Source organism: Sander vitreus, chromosome 11, assembly GCF_031162955.1.
Source record: "Sander vitreus isolate 19-12246 chromosome 11, sanVit1, whole genome shotgun sequence".
NCBI classification, from domain to species: domain Eukaryota; kingdom Metazoa; phylum Chordata; class Actinopteri; order Perciformes; family Percidae; genus Sander; species Sander vitreus.
In genome coordinates this window covers 28,361,995-28,385,379 of record NC_135865.1, presented here as the reverse complement: position 1 = coordinate 28,385,379, position 23,385 = coordinate 28,361,995, and the positions used below count along the sequence as shown (strand labels likewise).

At 41.5% G+C, this 23,385-nt stretch overlaps 2 protein-coding genes across 8 annotated transcripts in view; both read left to right on the top strand.

Annotated features, from left to right (window-relative positions):
• dgkh (diacylglycerol kinase, eta) overlaps positions 1-15,835 on the top strand; it is a 74,121-nt gene extending 58,286 nt beyond the window's left edge. Inside the window, exons 19-29 of the mRNA XM_078262651.1 lie at positions 137-247; positions 1,152-1,248; positions 2,422-2,529; positions 3,948-4,061; positions 4,199-4,333; positions 4,949-5,109; positions 5,245-5,350; positions 5,800-5,892; positions 8,092-8,211; positions 9,081-9,186; positions 15,485-15,835. Of these exons, the coding sequence (XP_078118777.1) occupies positions 137-247; positions 1,152-1,248; positions 2,422-2,529; positions 3,948-4,061; positions 4,199-4,333; positions 4,949-5,109; positions 5,245-5,350; positions 5,800-5,892; positions 8,092-8,211; positions 9,081-9,186; positions 15,485-15,537 (1,204 nt within the window). The 3' untranslated portion in view covers positions 15,538-15,835. The remainder of the gene's footprint in view (positions 1-136; positions 248-1,151; positions 1,249-2,421; positions 2,530-3,947; positions 4,062-4,198; positions 4,334-4,948; positions 5,110-5,244; positions 5,351-5,799; positions 5,893-8,091; positions 8,212-9,080; positions 9,187-15,484) is intronic.
• A 6,032-nt stretch (positions 15,836-21,867) lies between these two features.
• The window catches only part of akap11 (A kinase (PRKA) anchor protein 11), a 32,878-nt gene continuing 31,360 nt past the window's right edge, over positions 21,868-23,385 (top strand). For 2 of the 7 annotated variants that reach the window (XM_078262649.1, XM_078262643.1), the window contains exon 1: positions 21,883-21,983. The gene's annotated coding sequence lies outside the window, so the exon portion shown is untranslated. Of the gene's footprint in view, positions 21,984-22,104; positions 22,178-23,385 lie in introns of those variants that run through there. The other 5 variants (XM_078262650.1, XM_078262644.1, XM_078262647.1 and 2 more) reach the window with 5 other exon arrangements.

The window sequence follows — 23,385 nt, the reverse complement described above, 5'->3', positions numbered from 1 at the left end:
TCGCTCTCATGTGTAAATCTATATATCCACATCCGTGTATCTCTGTCTCTCTCTCTGTTTGTCCTCAATATATTTATGTGTGAGCAGTGTACTGACTGTTTGTTTGCTTGTGTGGCGGGGTTTTTTTGCCACCCAGAGAGGGCTACATGGAGAAGTGTGTGATGAACAACTACTTTGGCATCGGCCTGGATGCCAAGATCTCCCTGGAGTTCAACAACAAGCGAGAGGAGCATCCAGAGAAATGCAGGTGAGACACATTTCTCTTATCCTCAGGCATCTCTCAGCCTATCAACCAATATTGCCATTGGCAAACAGCCATCAAGGGAAAGACTGCTTATAATGGTAGTTTACAAGATGTACATATCAGGGCTGTAGTACTTGAGTCAAGTCCAGACTCAGATGTTTTTTCTGTTGTCTCAGACTCGTTGGTATTTGGACTCTGACTTGTCTCGGACTCGGCCATTGGACTCGCCAAATATTCTCGTCGGTCTCAACCGAGTCCAGCACTATATGCACTTTTTTTTTTTTGTCTCGGTCTTGACTGTCTCTCATTTGGACTCGGTCTTGACTTAGACTTGAACCTCTTTGGACTCAGTCTTGACTCGGTCTCGACTATTCCTGGTCTAGGACTTGACAAAGGTGGACTTGACTACAGCCCTGGTGCATATTCATCCTCAGACACTACATATATTTTGATTAGCCAGGCTGATATTGTTTTTTTGTGTTCTGACTCTTATAAAAGGAAACCTGTTTCCTTTTAAGATTATTTCTTTGGTCTTTTCCACCTTTTAATGTGAGAAAGGGGAGAGAGACGGGGAAGACATGCAGGAAATCATCACAGGTTGAAGTTGAGCCCTGGACCTCTGCGTCGAGGCATAAACCTCTAAATATACATGCGCCTGCTCGACCCACTGACCCAACCCGGCCACGCTATAATCCACTGTTAACGCCTAATAAACCATTTTAATAAGTGAGAAACGCTTACTGGCGTCTGTGTGGTTTATAGCTGCACCCCTTCCATCTATCTCTCCGCTGTTAAACTAAACTAAAACTGTTCTTTTTAGGGTTTTTAGGGTCCTTTCAGTTAATTTCACGACCCTTTTCCATTTTCACCACACTGTTAATCTCACCCTCTGTTCCCTCCGACACAGGAGTCGTACCAAGAACATGATGTGGTACGGTGTTTTGGGCACAAAGGAGCTTCTGCAGAGAACCTACAAGAACCTGGAGCAGAAGGTCCAGCTAGAGGTGAAAAAGGGAAACCACATACTTATAAAAAAAAAACGTAAAAGAAAAGAAAAAAATCATGCCATATGTGCAAAGCATCTTGCATGTTCAGGTTTTACTTGAAACTTTAGTCTAAAAAAACATCCACTGGAAATTCTGTACTGTAGACCCAGGCAGCTGAAGGCCACACCAATCAGCAAACAGCGGGGAGTGATTTTGATAAGGATATGAACACTTATATCAACACTCTTGAAACCTTATTTCATCTTAAGTGTTGCAGATGTAGGGTGAAGCATGATTCTGCAACCGCACAGCCTATTTCTCACCTCAAATTTATTCAAAACTGATTCAGGAGAAACAACGTTTCCAGAAAAGCTGTCACGCTTCTCCAGTCTGAAAATCAGTCATTTATATCCAGTCAGCATGTTAGCTACAGTAGATGGCGGTCGGCACTCCCCCAGTTTGGAGAAGCAGACAGGAGTACCGACACAGAAGCTAAGCAATGTCCTGCTGTGGACGGGGGGGCAGCAGCTAAACACATGTTAGACACCTAAAAACATCAATATCAGTTTATGGACACTATATTTAGAATGACTTCACCGCTTTACCTTGCGGTCAGACAGCCCTTTACGACGGGGAACTGAAGCCTTTGATTCTGCTCGCTTCAAAGCCACCAGACTCCTTTGACAAAAACACATGACATTTTACCTCACAGAACACGGGAGTTGCTGCTCTACCGCTGCCTCCATCAGTTAGATTGTTTGATAGTTTTGTTAGTTCCTAACCGTTTAAAACACCAAAGTCACACAATAACACTAACTAACTAACTGATGGAGGCAGCGGTAGACCAGCAACTCCCGTGTTCTGCGAAATAAAATGACTGTTTTTGTCAAAGGAGTCTGGTGGCTTTGAAGAGAGCAGAGAAAGATATGACAGCTTCAGTTTCACGTTGTAATGGGCTGTCTGACAGTGGATAAGCACCTCATACAACCCCACTTCCAAAATTCCAAACTATCTTTATGCCCATTCATACTTTAGAAATTAGTTTAGATTCAATCAGATACCTGAAAAAACAAAACAAGGGTAGTAAGATATAATGGGTTTAATGTTTCTGAAACCCTCTCCTATAGCTATGTATTCTATCCCTGCTCCCGTCACCTACTGGTCTGCTTGGTTATTGTTTGTCTTTCCCAGTGTGACGGCCAGTACATCCCCCTGCCCAGCCTTCAGGGGATCGCAGTGTTAAACATTCCCAGCTATGCAGGCGGGACCAACTTCTGGGGCGGCACCAAGGAGGATGATGTGAGTGGCATTTACAGAACACCAGATGAACTCTGTGTAATGTTCCATCCTGCTGGACGTTTCCTTAGGTACCGTAGGCGACTCAGATCACCTTTGGAGAGGAGAAAGGGTGTTTTTGTTTTTCCTCCTCAAGCCAATGTCAGCAATTGGCCAGACCACTGGATCAACGCCCCAACTCTCTCTGTTGTTTTATACTCTGTTGTTAAATATGAAAAGGCCGCCTGGATCCTGGTTTAACATGAGCCAGTTGGACTGGAGGTGCAGGGAGAGGGATGGTTCGAGAGATATTTGTGCTTGTTTGTTTAAGGCCCAGAGCACAAGGCCTGCTGAGGGATTAGAGTCACACACACACACACACACACACACACACTCACAACCCTCCGTGAGCCCCTGCAGAGGTTACCCTTGGACACACATGCAGTATGTGCATTTGGCATTATGTAACTGTTTTGTTGGAAAGGAGGAAGCAGGGAGAGGACATTTAGTCAAAACGCAGTCATTGCACGCACACGCACACACACACACACACACACACACACACACACACACACAATCAAAGTTTTCTCTGAATAGATGAACAGCTCTACCTGTTTTGTCTTCTTATCGTACACTTTGACACATTGCATCTAATCTGTAGTTTCACTATCAAACAAAGACTGATAGTTTACATGAAAAAACACATCATTGGTACCAAACACTGATGATAAAGGGACATATCTTACTTTTGTCACTGATAAACATGTTACCACCAGTTCAGAACGTTAAGCTCGAATGTGTTTTGGTTTCCATCTAGTGTCCTAGGCCACACATGACAACACATCTGATCATGTTGTTTGACTGGGACAGATGCTGACTCCTCATTGCTCTGACCTTTTCACGGGCAGTTTGCTGGCCGAGATCAATACCACACTTGTTTGGCCTTTCAGAAACAATTTATATTCACATTCATCCTGCAGCTAAACTGAGCTGACAGCGCAAATGTCTCCTTTGAGGCAGGTTTTTAAATATACAAATATTGAAGAAAGACTCAAAGATTTATGGGCTCACAAATCCTCCCTTTCACAATAACATAAAAGGATGTTCGCTGGTGATATTTTATAGTTTTCTTATTGTTAACAAATGAATCAACCCTGCATTTCCTGTGGATTCAAAGCCATTATTGACATATTTGACATATTTGACATTACTGCATAAATATAGGAAATTGCTTATACTTTTCTAAAATGTACATCGTCAGTAAGAAGAAAAGCATTTGGTAGTATTGAGTATTGAGAGACAGATGAACACAGAATATAGAACAACACTAGCCTAACCCTTGTGAAATAGATTTAAATGATTGGTTAAACAGTACACAGTCAATAGATGCAACATGGTAGCGCACATACAGTTCCTGAATGTCGTCATTGTGTGTCGTGCAGATCTTCTGTGCCCCATCGTTTGATGATAAGATCCTAGAAGTCGTGGCTGTGTTTGGGAGCATGCAGATGGCTGTGTCCAGAGTCATCAAACTTCAACACCACCGCATAGCACAGGTGAGAAAACACACACACACACACACACACACACACACACACACACACACACACACACACACACTCTCTCAGAACAACATGAACAGAAATACACATAAAGAAGCACATCTAATTGAAACCTTTTCTGCCCAAATCAGTGTCGAACAGTGAAGATTACTATCCTGGGTGATGAGGGGGTTCCCATTCAGGTGGACGGTGAAGCCTGGATCCAACCGCCTGGAGTCATCAAGATCCAGCACAAGAACAGGGCTCAGATGCTCACCAGAGACCGGGTGAGAAAGAGGGACAGAGGGGAAGTGGGGCCAGGCTTTGAAGCAAATTGAACGGTGGAATTGCAACTCCCGGCCCGTCATGCGAGGCCTTCTGGCCCAAAAATACTTGTCTGTAAATCAGTGGATCCTATGTTTTGAGCATCACAACCCCCGCAAATTGACTTGTTTCACTATCAGAATTTGATCTATTCGGCCCGATAACATTTGGAAAGTCTAGAAGAGCCGCACGATTAAATCATTTAATCCCTATTCAAGTAAGCGGGGCGCTAAACCGGAAGTAGCCGGCCCGGCCAGAGAAGGTCTCCAGTGTGCCTGCTCTGTGGGCCCCACAGTGCATAAGCAGCCCCGATCATCCGGGTCATTTTTGGCTCCATGAAGGCTTCATGCACCACTGAGCAACTCTCAAAGGAATGAACGGTGTCTGCCTCTAACGCTCTATCTGGTTCTTATTGTACATCCATGAGTGGGGCTCAGTGAATATCAGCAGGTGTCTGGAAAGTTTGGAGAATAAAATGAACATGAGTGACAAGTTTGGGTTTACTTGCTGGTAGATGGACAAAGCTTTACAAGAATTGCTTCACATGATATGTACTCATCCTTTGATTTTTCCTGCAGGCGTTTGAGAACACGTTGAAGTCATGGGAGGACAAGTTGAAGTATGATAAGCCTCCTTTGCGGCCTCACCTCTACCCACAGCAGTCTGTGGATCTGGCTACGGAAGAGGAGGCCGCCCTGGTGCAGATGTGCGCCCGAGCCGCTGAGGAGCTCATTACAAGGTAAACGTGTGCTCCCATGAATATCAGGTCCACAGGCTTTACAGATATGTATGTAGAATCCACGAAATCCCCGTTTTCTCTTATGTTGTTTTATCATGAACGGTGCCCACTGACGTGTGCTCTGTCCAATGACAGGATATGTGAGGCTGCGAAGACCAATGGGCTTTTAGAGCAAGAGCTGGCTCATGCTGTTAACGCCTCGTCTCATGCCATCAACAAAACACACCCCAAGTTCCCGGAGGTTTGCTATCAACACGCATCACACAACATATGGAGGTTTTCAGTCAGGTTGCTGTCATCAGCAGCATTTTAAGAGTTGAAGACAAGTTTAAACCCAATAGGTTTCCTAAACCTGTGAATGCTGTGTCTAAATAATCAGCAGTTTGTGTTTAAACACAGTTTACATGTATATATTTTAAAACAATAATATATTTCTCTATGCATAGTGTTACAGACTAATGCTTTAAAAGGGGTCACATTTTGCTTTACTTTTTAGAGAGAGTTCTTGATAACCTGACAAACTGAAACGACAAACATACCAATTCAGCCAGTTTTGACCTGAAGCGAAGCTATTTTAATGCTCCAAATAAGAAACAGCTTCCAGAATGGTTATATAAAGTACACTTGCACTGCTGTGTTTGTTGTGGGATGTGTGAGCTGAACTAAATAACTGTTGTGTCCCGTTTCCAGAGTCTGACCAGAAACACAGCTATAGAGGTGGCCAGCACTGTCAAGGCTCTGTACAACGAGACCGAGTCTCTGCTGTTGGGCCGAGTCTCTCTGGTGAGTTATTATAGAGACTTTATCCCTACATTCATTACTTTCTTTTACTTTTTCTCCACATTATTTAAAGGTCCTATGACATGCTGCTTTTTGGATGCTTTTATATAGGCCTCAGTGGTCCCCTAATACTGTATCTGAAGTCTCTTTTATATAGACCTTAGTGGTCCCCTAATACTGTATCTGAAGTCTCTTTTATATAGACCTTAGTGGTCCCCTAATACTGTATCTGAAGTCTCTTTTATATAGGCCTTAGTGGTCCCCTATACTGCCTGAAGTCTCTTTTATATAGACCTTTAGTGGTCCCCTAATACTGTATCTGAAGTCTCTTTTATATAGACCTTAGTGGTCCCCTAATACTGTATCTGAAGTCTCTTTTATATAGGCCTTAGTGGTCCCCTAATACTGTATCTGAAGTCTCTTTTATATAGACCTTAGTGGTCCCCTAATACTGTATCTGAAGTCTCTCTCCCGAAATTCAGCCTTGGTGCAGAATTTCAGCCACTAGAGCCAGTCCCACAATGAGCTTTCCTTAGGATGTGCCATTTCTGTGTCTGTAGCTTTAAATGCTATTGAGGAGGAGAGAGGGGGGGCAAGGTGGAGGGTGGGGTTGGGGCCTTGACCAACTGCCATGCTTCACTTGTTTTCAAGCCATGATGTCTCTCTCTTTCTCATGGGCGGGCCAAATTCTCTGGGTGGTCAAAGCAGAGAAAGGGGAGGTAACCTTTCCCCTTATGACATCATAAAGGGAAGATTCCAGATCGGCCCATCTGAGCTTTCATTTTCTCAAAGGCAGAGCAGGATACCCAGGGCTCGGTTTACACCTATCGCCATTTCTAGCCACTGGAGGACCATAGGCAGGCTGGGGGAACTCATATTAATGTTAAAAACCTCATAAAGTGACACTTTCATGCCCTTTAAAGCTGGAGTGCAGAACGTTTGTCTCCCCCCTCTGGCAGTGAGTGTAATTACACAAACACTGTCGACACACTTAAGTCGAGTCTGTCAAGGTTTTGGGTGAAACAGGTGGACTGACGTTTCGTAACCAATCAGAGAGCCAAAATATTATTATAACCTTTATTTAAAAATCTCGGAAATCATTAAGATGTCCTTCATTTTTCAATTAAAAAAAAGACACATAAAACAAATGAATAATACTCAATGAAAACAGTTGCACACAGAAGTGAAATGATCTGAAATAAGTCTTAAAATAACCAGGGGTAGTAAGAGTGTCCAGCTTAAGTGAACATTGAAGGTGGTTCCATGCTTTTGGTGCATGGAAACAAAAAACAGATTTACCAAACTCAAGAGTGAACCTGTGGGTCTTGAAGCAAGGCAATTTATTGTGCGAGTTTAGTAAGGTCAAAATATAGCAAAAATAAGCAGCTTCGCTGGGAAGAACTGTAAGTGTCAAGGTTGGTTGACAGCACATTGTGTACTGCGCATATAACAACGTTGCTGTGGAGTTAATAAACTATTTGTTCTGAGTACAAATTATTCTCTATAATAAAGCACATTTCATGCTGCCCCAATGGTATGAAACACACACTTCCTGTCTTCTAACTGGGCGGGGCCTCGTTTAAAAGTGTAGCGAACGTTGAATGGATGCATGAAAAAATTTGTAAAATGTATCTTTTGCTAAGGTCAGATATTTACACCACTAAAAGACCTATTTAACATCACAGAGATTCATTTAGTTAGTTTTCTCCTCATGTGTCTGTCTGAAAAATGCTATTTTAGTGTCAGAATGTTCTGGAGATATGTGGCTTATGATAAATGGGTCCAATATATACTTTGGTGACTATGGGGCAAAAGGATCACTCATAAGCTGTGTTCACGTTCACTTCTCGCATTGGAATCAACACACTCAGGACCTGCCTCTAGTCTCCTAAAGAGGCGTGGCGGTGGCGAAACCCACGTGACACAGATATAGGAAATTACTAGGGATGTCTCGGTTCTAAACACAACTCTGGTATACTGAGAAATACAAAGAGCTTTCCCACTCGGTGATAGGTTTACTCAGCATTGCAGTAACTTGTTTAGCAAGGGCTTGAATGTAACGGACGTTCTGTTATATGTAAAAGCTACGCACTCTAGCTTTAATGTCTCAACGATACTGTGGCCTTAAAGGATAATTCAGGTTTATTGTAAGTTGGGGTTGCGTGTAGTTGATCTCGACTTGTGTTTTCCCCCCTTTCGCAGCAACTGGACCAGCCAGAGGAGGACCAGCTGTCCAGTGCTCTGCAGAGTCTGGAGTTGGAACTGGGCAAACTGGGAGAGGTCCCCTGGCTCTACCATATACTTCAGCCCAATGATGAGGAGGTAAGCAGCCTCGGCAAAGACTCACACACATATGAACATGTACATAACACTGAGTATGTTTACATGCACACCAATATTCCATTATTATTTAGAATATGACATTATTCCAAATTTGATTCGGGTCATTTAAACAGTTGGATATTCCGAATAAGGCCTTTTTCTGAATTTAGCATTTTCTGATTAAGACATGTGGGATATCCCGGAATTATTCGGGTTTTAGAGGCATTCTTTGGACATGTATACAGCGCATTCTGAATATGCGTCTCAATCAGGGTTTTTAGTGCAGTTTGTGGCCTGTCTATGGCCTGTTTACAGCTTACGGTCAGCTCTGTGTTTTGCTATGGTTGTTGTACACGAACCAACCAGCCAACAGTTCAAGTGAGTCTGGCTGCGGTTGAGATGCATGCTCAAAAAAATAACACACAGCTACTTTTAAACATTACGAAAGACTTTGATATCAACAGGTTAAAGGATGTGCACAAACATCGCAACGGCGACCTTTTCAAGAAGGTGGTTGAAGGAAAGAGAGGGACGCTGTGTTCGCACAGTCCAACAAGTCCGCCCCCCGGTGGAAAACTTTGAAAAATTCTTGTTTTGCACGGCTGCATGTAAACAGGAATATTAGTGGAATATTGACTTTCGTTAGCCATGTAACAACAGCTTAGTTGGAATATTGTCTTTTTCGGAATAAGGGCAAAAACCGCTGTGCATGTAAACGTAGTCATTGTGTTAGACTCAAGCACATCATGACTAAGAGCTATCTGCACACACACATACTGTACGTCTTCAGTGTAACATGGCTCCAGCCAGTAACGGGAGAGCTGAGTAGCTAAATGAAAGGCTATAGGTTGACTGTGCTTGTGTACCAGGACCACTCTCTGGGTTACGGCAAGAGGAACAGTCGCAGCAGCATGTTTCGCATAGTGCCCAAGTTCAAGAAGGAGAAGGCCGCCAAGAAGACGAGCCCTCAGTCAGGTAGGGCTGTGCCCACACTTTTTTTTCCCCTCAGTAGTGAACAGACTGGACAGACAGGATGGGGAATCAGTCAGAGTCTGTCTCATCTGCCGACTCTGTCCGCCTCAAAATGTTTTGTTACTGCCTTTTATTTGAAAGGATGGTAGCATTAAATCCAAATGCACTGAATGACAAACTCAAATATTGCTGCGGCTCCAATAATTCTACATAAGAGGCGAAGCAAGATTCAATTTGTCAATCAAAGTGTGGCGTTTAACTTTATATGGATGTTGTTTTGTTTCCCTTAGCTTTCTTGTGGTTGAATACATGAGACATAGATTATTTTTATACTTCCACAAAGTGGAAACAAGAAGGATTAGCAGGAAGTGCTACCATCCTTCATTCATTCATTCATTCATTCATTCATAATGTATAAGTGACCACTGTGTTTCAACTTTACACACAAAATAAACTTGGTTCCTCAAACAGTGGTCATGGTTACCCTTCACTACCATCATATTACAATACATGCATAAAGGTATTACTTCATTGTAATCCACTGGCAGAAACACAAAGAACGGGTGTGTGTTTGAGGTGGTATATCCCACAGTCTGACCCTAACCATCAACCGGCACCCCCCTCGCCTCCATTCATGCTCTCATCCAGCTGTCAACATGTCAACATGGCTTCAGAAGGTGCAAAGTCAGGAAGAACAAGGCTGCGCCGAGGGAAAAAAGCCTGCAGGGATCGCATATTTCATTTGAAAATGAACCAGCCAGAAATCAAATCACTTTTTGTTGCATATTCAATATTTAAAAAATTGCAGACAAAAAGTCAATATCAGATGTCTAGGTGACCAAACCGTACACTCTAACTCAATGTTGCTGCACACTTAGTGGGTATTTGTTTTAACAGGAATAAAAAAATTGTTAAGAAATGTTCAGCAGTCAGATCAGGTTTAAGAGCCCTTGCTCCCATCGTGGGCTGGTTTCTTGATCGGTTGGGCTGTATTTCCTGCAGACCGCACAGGCTTCCGCCTCCCTTTACCTCCTACTTTCTCTCTGTGTGTTCTGATATTGGTCGATGATATGCATGCCCCCAGTCTCTTCCCTGGAACGGCATCGGCCACTACCTTGTTCTGACCAACCTCTTGGCCTTTGTCGAGCTCCTTCCTCCTCCGCCAGCTGCTGCCACTGCCCTCCCTCTTCCCTTCCTCTCTGGCGCTCTACCTCCATTTTTATTCCATCTTTTCTTTCAGTGATTTACCACAAAATGTGTGCCCATTTGTGAGGTTGCGTGTGTGTGTGATGACATATTCATATTCACATATATATGTGCCGCGAGAGAAAGAGAGAGAAAGAGAACGTGAATGGGACAAGCAGTTGAGGAAAATTGAGAGTGAAAGCTTGTGGTGTGTGGCAGTGTGTGTGTGTGTGTGTGTGTGTGTGGATACCCGTTAGGCGCCCTGAGCCTCTCTCTGCTCTGCCGTGTGTGTAGTGGAGAGATGGGGCACAGAGGAGGTGGGCGTCTGGCTGGAACAGCTGAGTCTGGGGGAGTACAGAGACACCTTCATCCGACACGACATCCGAGGCTCGGAGCTTCTGCACTTGGAGAGGAGGGACCTGAAGGTACACACACACACACACACACACACACACACACACACACACACACACACACACACACACACACACCTGTTAAGTGAATCTGTGTGAGCCCTCTCGTCCAACCAACAATCAACTCTTTCTCTCTGTCTACTGTATTTCTTTGCTCTTCAACCTGTTAGATGTCTCCCTGTTTTTGCCACCTCTCGTGCTGCGCTGCATTGCTCTGCTTGGCTTCTACTGTCTGGTCGTTGCTTGGTGAAAGAGACTCGCTGTATCCCACTAACATTGTGTATCTGCTGAAGAGGGGAAGCCTACAGGGCGGGGATGGGGGATGGGGATGGGATAGACAAAAACTGGGCTGGTTGTAGAGGACCAGAAGAAGTGCAAACTCAGGCAGTGAGTTCAGATGTGACATTTGAAGATTGTGTGGAGACCTTCCCGTTGAGTTTATAGGAGAATACAATCAGTCATTCACACACGGTCACTTAAATTTATTGTGATTCGTTGGACGTTTGCGTGATGCCTTCATCCTCAAAATGTAGGTGTCATGCAAACACCAGCTATCCTGCTGTGCTCCTAAAGGGAGCACAAACAAACAGAAATAAGGGCCTGACTGAGACTGGATTATGATGCTGATCCCAATTTGTGAGTTAAAGAATATGATTACAAGAACATTCTTAACAATGCATATTACAAACAAAACGGATTTTGATAATTATCTCTTAGATTTGGTCATTAAAATATTGTGACCAATACTAAGCATTCTACAGTTAAAGAATAAATGTGTCAGTGCTCTCTGGTGGACAAACTATGTAATGGAGACACTGTTTCTAAATAAACAATAATGTTACCTGAAGGCCACCGTAGCTTCTACTACAGGCTTGGAAAGGGAGGTGGTTGATGCATTGACAGGAAAAGTGGAGCCCAAACATCTGGATTGCCTCCTGGTGATTGGCTGCAGTAAAGGTCATATACGTCGCCCCCTCCATGTTAGCGGATGGGACATGGGCCAAACAAAAAAATCTAAATACATGTCAAAAATTTCCCAACGATGGTTTCTCTCATTTTAGGTAGTTCTGATCACGCTGATGTTTGTTCAAACGTTCATTTTCCTGATCAGTTTGGTTTTTAATAGTTATTTGATGCTATAAAAAAAAAACAGGGCCAAACGTCATGATTGACAGCTGTGATTGACTTGCAATTGGTCCGGTGGGTGTATGGGCGGGACTTGGATAACGCGGCTCCACCGCCCAATCACTGCTGTGCAGACTTTTACTCCATAATTACAAGACTGCAACGCCCTTTTATATACAGTGGGAGGAAGTCCAGCAATCTCCAATCTCACCGCTAGAAGCCACGAGATCCTACACACTGGCCCTTTAAAGGTCCTATGACATGCTGCTTTTTGGATGCTTTTATATAGGCCTTAGTGGTCCCTAATACTGTATCTGAAGTCTCTTTTATATAGGCCTTAGTGGTCCCCTAATACTGTATCTGAAGTCTCTTTTATATAGACCTTAGTGGTCCCCTAATACTGTATCTGAAGTCTCTTTTATATAGACCTTAGTGGTCCCCTAATACTGTATCTGAAGTCTCTTTTATATAGGCCTTAGTGGTCCCCTAATACTGTATCTGAAGTCTCTTTTATATAGACCTTAGTGGTCCCCTAATACTGTATCTGAAGTCTCTTTTATATAGACCTTAGTGGTCCCCTAATACTGTATCTGAAGTCTCTTTCCCAAAATTCAGCCTTGGTGCAGAAGTCAGTCCCACAATGAGCTTTCCTTAGGATGTGCCATTTCTGTGTCTGTAGCTTCAAATGCTATTGAGGAGGAGGGGGGGCAAGGTGGAGGGTGGGGGTGTGGCCTTGACCAGCTTGTGGCCACGGTTGTAGCTCTATTTTCTCAAAGGCAGAGCAGGATACCCAGGGCTCAGTTTACACCTATCACCATTTCTAGCCACTGGGAGGCCATAGGCAGGCTGGGGGAATTTAACAATGTTAAAAAGTGAAATTGTCATGACATGGGACCTTTAAGTTGCAGCCCAGGTTAAATGATAACGTTAAGAAAAGTTATAATTGACACCTCTGAAGCATTGAACAGATTTTTTTTAACTAAATGAAAAAAGAATGTCTTTAAAAGCAGCACAATTAGCTATGCTGAGATTACCAGGAGAACTGAGGCGGTGTGTTTGGTAATCCAGTGGAGAACTGGAAACTTTGGTTCCGTGATTGACCTCGGTAAGCTGTCCACTGCTCGCCTGCTTAAACCAGGTTAGCAGCTTATTGTGCACAACTGTTCTGTGATACTGCATTGCTGGAGGCACATCAACCCCTTCCAAGATCACTCAATCCACTTGTATTCATTTTCTGTTTGTTGGTTTGACAGCTGACCACAGAAAAAAAAAACACTAATTATGTTTAAATGGCAACGATGCCACGGCGGAAAAAATAGGTGTGACAGCATCTCATCAGCAACAATTAGCATGCTAGCACAAGCAGACATTTTGACTCGTCAGTTAAAAAAAAAAAAAAAAGCACAGGTGCTACTAATAACTTTAACAATGTCTCCGTTCTATTCAGAACTCACCGTTTTGCTACGGTTTCCTGGTTGAACGACATATACTTACTTATACAAGATATATTTTTTTCTCGTTTGGTGGGTGTATCCTTCGTTTATTGGCTGCGTCACAGGCGATACCCAATCAGCAGAGACATGTCTGTAAACTCAGACACAACAGTGTGTTCAACACCCCCTCCCCGTTTCAGTTTGATGAACATGTTGCAATGTTTTGTCTGAACATGGCCCCGGTGTTGCAGTAAGTGATGACATTGTGAGTGAGCCAGCATGCACAAAGCCAAAGCAACTAAATGGAATTCAACCATCATTCATTTTATTATTTACAACTGTGCTTTTCCTACTGTGACATGTCAACATGTCTCTCATAAAAAAAAAAAAAAAGAAAATACGAAAAGAAAGAGAGGCTGCTTTGTAATCCACTGGCAGAAACACAAAGAACGGGTGTGTGTTTGAGGTGGTATATCCCACAGTCTGACCCTAACCATCAACCGGCACCCCCCTCGCCTCCATTCATGCTCTCATCCAGCTGTCAACATGTCAACATGGCTTCAGAAGGTGCAAAGTCAGGAAGAACAAGGCTGCGCCGAGGGAAAAAAGCCTGCAGGGATCGAATATTTCATTTGAAAATGAACCAGCCAGAAATCAAATCACTTTTTGTTGCATATTCAACATTTAAAAAATTGCAGACAAAAAGTCAATATTAGATTTCTAGGTGGCCAAACAGTACACTCTAACTCAATGTTGCTGCACACTTTGTTTTAACAGGAATGTGTGTGTGTGTGTGTGTATGTGTGTTCTTGTTTAACTATATTCGTGGGGTCCAAAAACCAGGAATACAGTATACTTGTGGGTGTGTTAGGTTATGGTTCTGGTTAGGGTGAGGGTAAGGGTTAAGGTTAGGCATTTAGTTGTGATGGTTAAGGTTAGGGTAAGGGGCTAGGGAATGCATTATGTCAATGACGGGTCCCCACAAAGATAGTGAAACGCTGTGTGTGTGTGTGTGTGTGTGTGTGTGTGTGTAATGCAGATCCACACGTGTAGAAATGAGATCCGCAAATGCCTTTTCAATTCAAAGATACGTAACAACTGGATTCACAAATGTCGGTTTGAAAGTTGTAAATGTTCACAAAGATGTTCACAAATGCTTTTCATTTATTTGTAAACGTGTGTAGTTTACTTACAGATATTATTCTTTGTTTTATTCGTGGAACTTGTTTAATTTTGCAAATTCTTTTTTGTGAGTTTACAAATCTTTTCTTTGTATGTGTGAAATGTGTTTTCATATTTACACACCGATTGTCAATCTGCTCACACAAACCTTATGAGACATCTCTCTCCCCGTAGTTTTGAGACATTTCACTCAGAACCACAACTGCCCGACCTCATGGTGAAGTTAGAGATAAAAGTCAGAGGATCAACCAAAGTCTTTAGGATTCAAATTTAATTTGGGCACCTTGGATATCTGTACACACACACACACACCGTGACATCATGACTTCGCGTAAACATACACACCACTTTTCTAAAGCCAAGTGGCGTGTTATCTGTACGCATTTTGAGCTATCCGCGTGTATGTCTACACTGTATACAGTGGGACGGATTGGGTTTAGTAAACATGACACGCGGGACACGATTCCCGGTCTCCTGGGTGAAAGTCCTGTGTTGTTTGACCCATCCTCCACCCTGACCAACCTCCCTATGCAGATTTTCGGCCTTTCATAATACTTGCTACCGTAGTCGCTCTTAATGCTACGTCATCTTGTTGAGAATTGAGAATCGTGCTGTGATCACGAAACATGCTTCCCATTGAAATACATTAGTTTAAAAAAACCCGAACAAAAGTTCTTTTCTCAGGAGAACTTGACACGCAATCGCAAGGTAATGTAAGTCAATGGAGGCCAAACGGCGTTGATAAACACGCTAAAAAGCGATTATGCGTCTTGATAACACGCCAAAAATGGCACACGAAGTGGCGTGTCATACATATGCCACTTATTGAGATCAGTCTGCAACCCAACAGTTTGACAATCAGTCTGGTCGCCCTAAAGGCCCATGTTTGGTTATAATGCGTGACTTGAAATAGAAATGTCTTGAAGTGTCTTTAATGTGTTGGTCTTCCTGTTTATCCTTTAGGATCTGGGGATATCGAAAGTGGGTCATATGAAGAGAATTCTCCAGGGAACTAAGGACCTGGCAAAGGTGTCCATGGTTGACCTCTAACCCGGAAGCCGACGCTACAGGAGAGGGGGAAACACACATTTCCCCTTTACAGTCAGTGGGAAGAGTTTGGGAGCACTGTAGGCACTGAAGGGGAAGAAGATGGGTATTCAAGGAGAGCTGGATTTGTATCCCGCTGCTGAGAAAGCCTTTGTGAAGTTGTTAACAAGATACATAAGTGTGTTCGTTTGTGCTTTGGTGCCAAAATAACAGTCGCAAGAAAGCGGATGGAAATGCAAAAAGGAAGTCATGGATCTTCACAACAAAGCCATTTTTAAGTTAATAACCATTCATAGCACACAACCAGGTATGCAACTAACCATACAGTTGACGGTCGACTTGTTGATTAATTTGTGATAACAAACTAGTAGCAAAAACCAGGACTTCCATGAGAGGAGGGTAGGATTTAGCTTCAGTTCAGTTGGGCGTGAGTGTGAAAACGTGACACGTTTGCTGGATCACACAACCGCAGATGCGTCAAAGCAGCCGTCAGGTTATAGGTAGCGCTTCCGTTTCGGCGGAGACAGAGAAGACGAAGTGGTGACATCACAGTCTGTCGGTGGTAATCTGTAAAGGCGCGGCGTCTGGAAACAGTGGGATGCTGTCGCATGCTATGCTTGCTCAACTTTCGATATGTTTAATCGCATGATTAGTGTCTTGATTTCTTCGCGTGCAAAAATAACACTTGAACAAGTTTTACATGACTTAAGTATTACAATGCCATTTGTTACTACTGAAAGCATCCTTTGTTTGGGGGGGGGGTCTAAATCCAACTTTTGTTTTTCTAGCTTTCTTTTTTTTTTTTTTTCGTTTGCATGATAATGACGTGTCTCAAAAGATCCGTGCCATATTTTCAGTCATTTAGTGGAAAATGTGCTTTATTGGTAGAAGTCATAAGAAGTTTTTTTTTTTTTTTCTTCTTTTTTTTTTTAAAAGAAGAAGCTGTTGTTGAGGTATGAATATATGGAATTAATATCTGTAAGTGGACACGTTCTCTGTGGATGTGAAATCAGTACCAAAGTGAATGTCCAAGAAAACGGTCATCTGATGACTGCGCCTCTTAATTTAATAGACAAGTAGGTTCTTAGTTCTTAATGGGAAAGAAAGAGATTTAGGAAGAAAGTAAATGTGTTGGCCTGAAGCCAACCACATACAACTCTAGGCTTGTTGAGTTTTTTTTAGTTTTTTTTTTTTAAGGAACACTTAAAAGGCACTTTTTACTTCTTGCTTCATGCAAGTGCAAAATACTCATGACATAGAATTAACGGTTCACCTCAACTTTTTAAACTTTTGGCAATTTAACACAGTATTTAACACTAATGGGAATAGCAGTTAGATAAATCGGGTTTGAATATATAATAGAGCAGTTGATCTGCAGCCTGCATAGCGTTGTTCAAGTGCAGCTTTTATTTCTTCAAATGACAAGTTGATAGAACACTACTTTTACTTAGTTTCTTTTAAGACTGGTGGCATTACAGGGTATATTTCTATATGTGATGCTAAGTTTGTTATATATATATATATATATATATATATATATATATATATATATATATATATATATATATATATATATATATGCACTGTATATACAGTATACCAGTGTATGCAAACAATGTTTGTAAGTGTTTGTAGTCTAATGCATTTGTAGATTGCTGACATGGCATGCAGTGTCAACAGCTTACACATTTGATTGTGTATATTACACCATAACAATTGTGTATCGTTGATTTTGTTTTAATCTCTTGTACATGATAATGCTGTTGTATTCTAATGATGGTGCAATATTTGATCTCTTGTTTTGATACTGTCTCTGCAGCTTTCTGACATGATGTTTCTTTGTTGGGGTGGGGGGGGGGGGGCGGGGAAGGAAAACCTTGAAAGAGTTTTTTGTACGTGTACTCCTCTTTCGATGGTTTGGGGATTCGATTTTAAAAAGTGAGGCCCGTAGACAGACTGCGTTTTCTTATGGACTTCAAATCTCTTCCAGCGGTTCACCAGTTTGTAGTTTTGCTCCTCCGTGCTTCCAAGATGACACACTGAAGTAGGATTGTGTCAATGAATGAGTAGAATGGGCAGACGTGACTGTTGTGTTAACCTGTAATGTGTATCACAATGTATTAGTGTGCGTTTGGGTGTGTCTACTACAACAGTGGCATACTGTACCTTATCAGCAATTGTATACTTACCGTTGCTAACTGCTTTTATCATATCTGATAGTTTTCCCCCTTTTGGAGAATAATTTGTTGCTTGTAGGTTGGTTTTAATTCTGGCTTTTTCACCTTTAAGAGTAATATGCCTTCTGTTAAGAATTAGTTTAAAACCCTACCTTTTTATTTTTTTTACTGAATATTGAGTGCTAAATATTAACATGCGCACAAGTTTTCATCTTTCATCAAAGTATACTAAATAATAATAGAATGTGAGTGAATCAGGGGCTGGATCTACAGTGTATTGTCTCTAATATCCCACCAGAGGGCGATCTATTACATCTCACCCTCTCTACAGTCCCTGGCTCACATTGTCAAACAGCACCGTGTCACACTTGCTCATGCCGACAATCAGTTGTGTCAGGCTACTGTCTTCAATATAGTGCAGCGTTGCTCTTTGGCATACAGAAAATCTATAAGCCTATCATTCAAATTCCAATATTTATCTTTCATGACTCATAGCCAAAGATAGGTTAGCTACTATAAACCACAAATTTCAAAACATCAGATTCTTACCCCATTGTATTGCACCTCTGACTAAAGACCATTTAGTGTCACGGACAGATCTTTTTTTTCCATTTAGTCGATCGGACTCATCATTCATTATTTGATGACAGTTGGCTTTTTGCTAGCCAGAAACTCTGGATTTAGTCTAAGCTGAAGTCTAAGTTTGGCCTCACATCTTTTTAAAACCCTCTGAGGTCTAAGGACGTTTTTACATTTATTTTTAAATTCACATTTTAAGGATATTTGCATATAACCGGATCCCAATGTGTAAAGAGATCATTTGGCCCTAAAGCTGAAAAGTTGATGTTCGCTTTTAAATATTTCTCCAATCTCTTGTGAAATAACTGGGTTCACAAAAGTAGCGTAATATATGAATAAAATGGTAAATAAATCTCTAACAAACTTTTGTAATATCGCTTTTTGAGTAGGAGCGTTGTCAAGCATCGCTTGGACTCGCCGGTGCGTCTTTTGTCCTCAGAGGGTTAATCTCCATCGTGCAAGTCACCAAACTGAATCCACTAATACTGCAGTTCCTGACAGGGATGCACCGAATCCAGATTTTTGGGGTTCGGCCGAATACTGAATGCACTGGTTAAGATTCTGCCAAATCCGAAACCGAATACCGAATCCTACCTACTCCCATTCTGGCTGCTGTCTGTAGATTCCTTCATGCTCAGCTCGTATTCTTCCGGATGTTTCATACCAGATGTTGTAACAGCGGTGATGTTGTGTATCGTTTAGGGTCCTCGCCACCACCAGACTAATCAGCATTGCAGATTGAACATGTAGCTGGACTTGAATGGCCTTCTTCTGACTGAAAGTACTGCCAAACAACACTTGTTCTGCTCACTAGTTCCATTTCCACTTCCTCACAGCCTGCTGCATTGAACGCTCCACCTACGTAAACGCCGTCCTGTAATCAACGGCGGCGTCATTACGTCGACCAGCGTAGAGCGCGTAGTGCAAGCGTAGGGTTCGGCAGAAACCGGACCCCGTCAAAAAGCCCAATATTCGGCCGAATCCGAAGCCGAATCCTGGATTCGGTGCATTCCTGGTTCCTGAGCTGTGTCGGTCTGTGTTTCTGTTCTCTGTGTGTCCAAAGGGTCTGCTGGGTTCCCTGATTTCGCAAGTGTTTAGGCCCCAGACTCCAGGCGAGCGTATGCTTGACCTTTTTTCCCCAATACAAAGTGGAAGTAGCCACCTTTCTCCCTTGCTGTGTTTTTCAAGTGGTCTGTAAATAATGCTGCAAACTGCCTGGTTTTCAAAAACCAACGAAACCCATGCAAGGATCTCTTAAAGACGAGACAGCATGTAGTCTTTCACATGGTTCCTAAAGTGATGGGAGAAAAGTGAGTTTCATTTGTTTACATTACGTTTACAATGGCACAGTTTTAATTTGTAAGAATATATATGTAGGTATAAACAATATTTGCATATTTATTGCCTAAGGTTAAAATGACATGATGTTTATTGTGTTTTCACATTTGGAATATAATGTTACAGTTGTCACCTGTATTACTATCTGGATGATTTTGGTAAAGTAGTTGATCATTTTTATGACTACTAAATGACTGTTTTCTGTGCCTTTTTATGGTTAGAATGCATGGTTAACTATTTATTACAATTTGGAGTCACTGAGATGTGTATTTTTGTATTCTGAATAAATAAATGGTTCAGCTTTTGTTGTACATTTTTAAGGTGCCTTAAAACAGGCTACCTATTCATATCTCTCTTCAATAAAAATCAAATACATATGCCGGGTGTTTCTGCCTCATTCTGTTTTGATTACACCTCCAGGGACAGAATCGCTGCTGTGAAATATGAAGTCCTCCCAGGTAGGACTGGGCGATATGGAGAAAATCAAATATCACGATATTTTTGATCAAATACCTCTATCGATACTGTAACGATATTGTAGTGCCGACTATTGGGGCTTTCACAAACAATATTTACACAATGAGATTTTTGATAAATCATCAGTAATGTGGATATAATGACTATATATATCCATCCCAACATCTATCTATCTATCTATCTATCTATCTATAATCTCTTTTAAAGATCCTCTTTTGTACCATAGGATAAATCAGTTGTGGTAAATTCCATCAGAGTTTCTAAACCAAAGGAAGAATAGCTACATTGTGACTAAAGACAGTGGGCCATCTGTGACATTTGAAGTTTTTTTCGGAACACCCACATCCCTGGGCATTTCTCTCCACAACCTCTCCTCTGTTGAAATTCCTCTCTGCTCTCATCTTCTCTCGTTCCAGTCTTGCTGTATCCATTGGTTATTTTTTAAACCAGAAATATTTTCAGTAGCTCATTCTACTTTTTCCTCATGTCATCACAATTCATCTCTGGCAACATGTTGAGGAGTCACCTCAACTCTCCCGTGACATTTAGTCATCAGGCTTGAGTTATTACCCCTTTCAGGGTCTTTTTTGTTGTTGTTGCATTTCTTCATTCGTTTAGGCAATAACAACAACAAACTAAGTTGTTTTTATCTGGATTATTAGCCTTTAAAAAATGGTTGAGATGTCACAAAGTTCCTGGAATCCATCTGAGAACGTTTTTAAATCTGCAGCGTTAACAAGATCTTACTACTTAAAATGTGGTCAACAACGCAATAAAGCCCCAATCTATGAATTGCTGCTGCTTGGAAATGATTCTTGTTTTAGATAGATAGATAGATATGACTGAACAGTGGGTCATGTAACTGATTTACAGGACAGTATTAATAACATGGGAAGAATGCAAATAACTAAACACTAATAAATGTCACAAGAGCATAGCATCTGCAAATCCCGTGATAAAACTGTATAAATGTACAAATGCAAAGCAGCAGGTTGTGTTTGTGGCAAGTGCTATAAACTTGTTTCAAGCAGCTACAGAAAGGGTGACATTTATATTTTTATACTATTGTATTACATACAACATAAATGTTAATATAAAACGCACACAAATAAAACACTTTTGTAGTTTGATTGCTGTGTGTTCGACAGTGCCAGTGCGACACATATCGTTTTCTCGGCGTGCGATTGATGATGCCTCAAACTTGTTATTATGGGAAGAATGGTGATGCACAGGAAATGGGGAGTCCGTTTCATTTTTGAGAATCGGTGAAATTGAATCTTAAGATGGCAAAGTGTATCATATCATCTTGAACTCATCCAGTCAATTTTCAGAGCACAGGTATGGCTCTTGGGAAGAATTGAAATAGCCATTTTACCAGGTCAAATGCTGAAAATAGATTATTGAACTGTGATCCTGTCTCTGCTTGCAACCGGGTCCGTGTCCCAGCGCATTAAGGTGTTCTCGGAAATATGTAGCAGACAGGTAAGCAAACGAGGCAGATGAAAAAGAAATTTGTTGAAGTCAATATTAAAATATCAAAATCAGATGAAAAAGACGTGCAAAAGTTACTCAGTGGTAACAGCATTGGGAAATGTCATAAAAAGGATACGTTTACACTCAATCCAGAAGAATTAACATTAGGTATGTTAACACGTAGGGGAACGAACCGGAAAGAGCAAGTAATAAAAAGGAAGCATCCAACTGATTTTGTGATCACTGTGAAGCAGAACAGTAGTGGGGGATACACATGGCGAATAGTTCAAAACGGACGAATCGTTCATGGATCACCCATCAAACACAGCGGCCACCGTCAACACCGCTGGAGTCCGACACTGAGCGGTGAGGTAAAACCACCTAATAATGTTTGGAATATGCAGCAAATCACCACATATTGCCGTTGGTTAGGTTTTTGAATCTACCATAACGTTATCGTTAGCTGCGTGGCTAGGTGTTAGCTAACGACAAGAAGGTGACATCACAGACCGCGGCCTGGTTCCGCTGCTAGCCCCAGTGATTGACAGCCTGTCAACTAGCAAAGGTGGTTACTTTAGCTGTGGGTTTAAAAGTCGTTTTGTGTTTCGCGACGGTTTGTTATGAACTGATGTGTCTACATAATGTGGCTAGCGAGGTAGCCGTTTGTCTGTTTTGGTAGCATGGAGCCTGAGTGGTCGTGAATCAACATCAGCATCCACAGTGTGTGGCTCCTCTGTGGCCTGTTGCGAAGGGTACCTGCCCCGCAAGCTGCTGTAACATTAGCTAGCCATTCTTCCAAACATCCAGTGCCTGGTTGAGTTGCCTTTTTATTAAGCGTTTGGTAACGTAAATAGGCGTACTAGCTTCATACATACGTAGTAGTAGTGGTGTAGAATATAACATTTAGTCTGCCAAGTCATGTTGTGTCGTGTCATGTTGCAATGGTGATACAATACAATCGAACAAATATATAGATTTGTGGCACACAGTGTTTAGTGAATACATCATTTCTCATAGGCCTATATAACATGGCTCATGTTTTGTTTAGCTCCGTTTCTTTGAGTGAAGATTATTTTCTTTTCCTTTCTAAAACAGTTATATTGTACATTAGGGCTGGGCAATATATCGATATTATATCAATATCAAAATATTAGGCTAGATATTGTGTTCAATTTCAAGGGTCTTTTCCTGGTTTTAAAGGCTACTTTACAGTAAAGTGATGTAATTTTCTGAACTCACCAGACTGTTTCTAGCTGTTCTATTCTTTGCCTTAAACCACTTTTAGGATTTTTTTTCCCACATTACTGAGGATTATGTATCAAAAATTCAAATTGTGTAAATATTTTGTGAAAGCACCAATTGTCAACCCTACAATATCAATATTTGGTCAAAAATATCATGAGATTTAATTTTCTCCAAATCGCCCAGCTCTATTGTACATATTTGTTAGTGTCTTTTACATATATTTTTTTTATTTCAATATTTCTATTCTAGGTTTATTTTCTACACTGCTGTTTATTCCCTTGTGTTTATTGTAACGTTATGCACCAAACACACTAAGGCAAATTCCATGTAAGTTAGTGAACATTTTGGCGTTACACAGACAGACAGACGTTACACTAAAGGGAAAGACCACCCTAAAATATAATTTGCATTGTGCTAATGATTTCAAGTGAAACTTGTATAATGTATACATTCATTCCACACTGACTGATATATTTCAAGTGTTTATTTCTTTTAATTGTGATGATTAGAGCTGACAACCAATGAAAA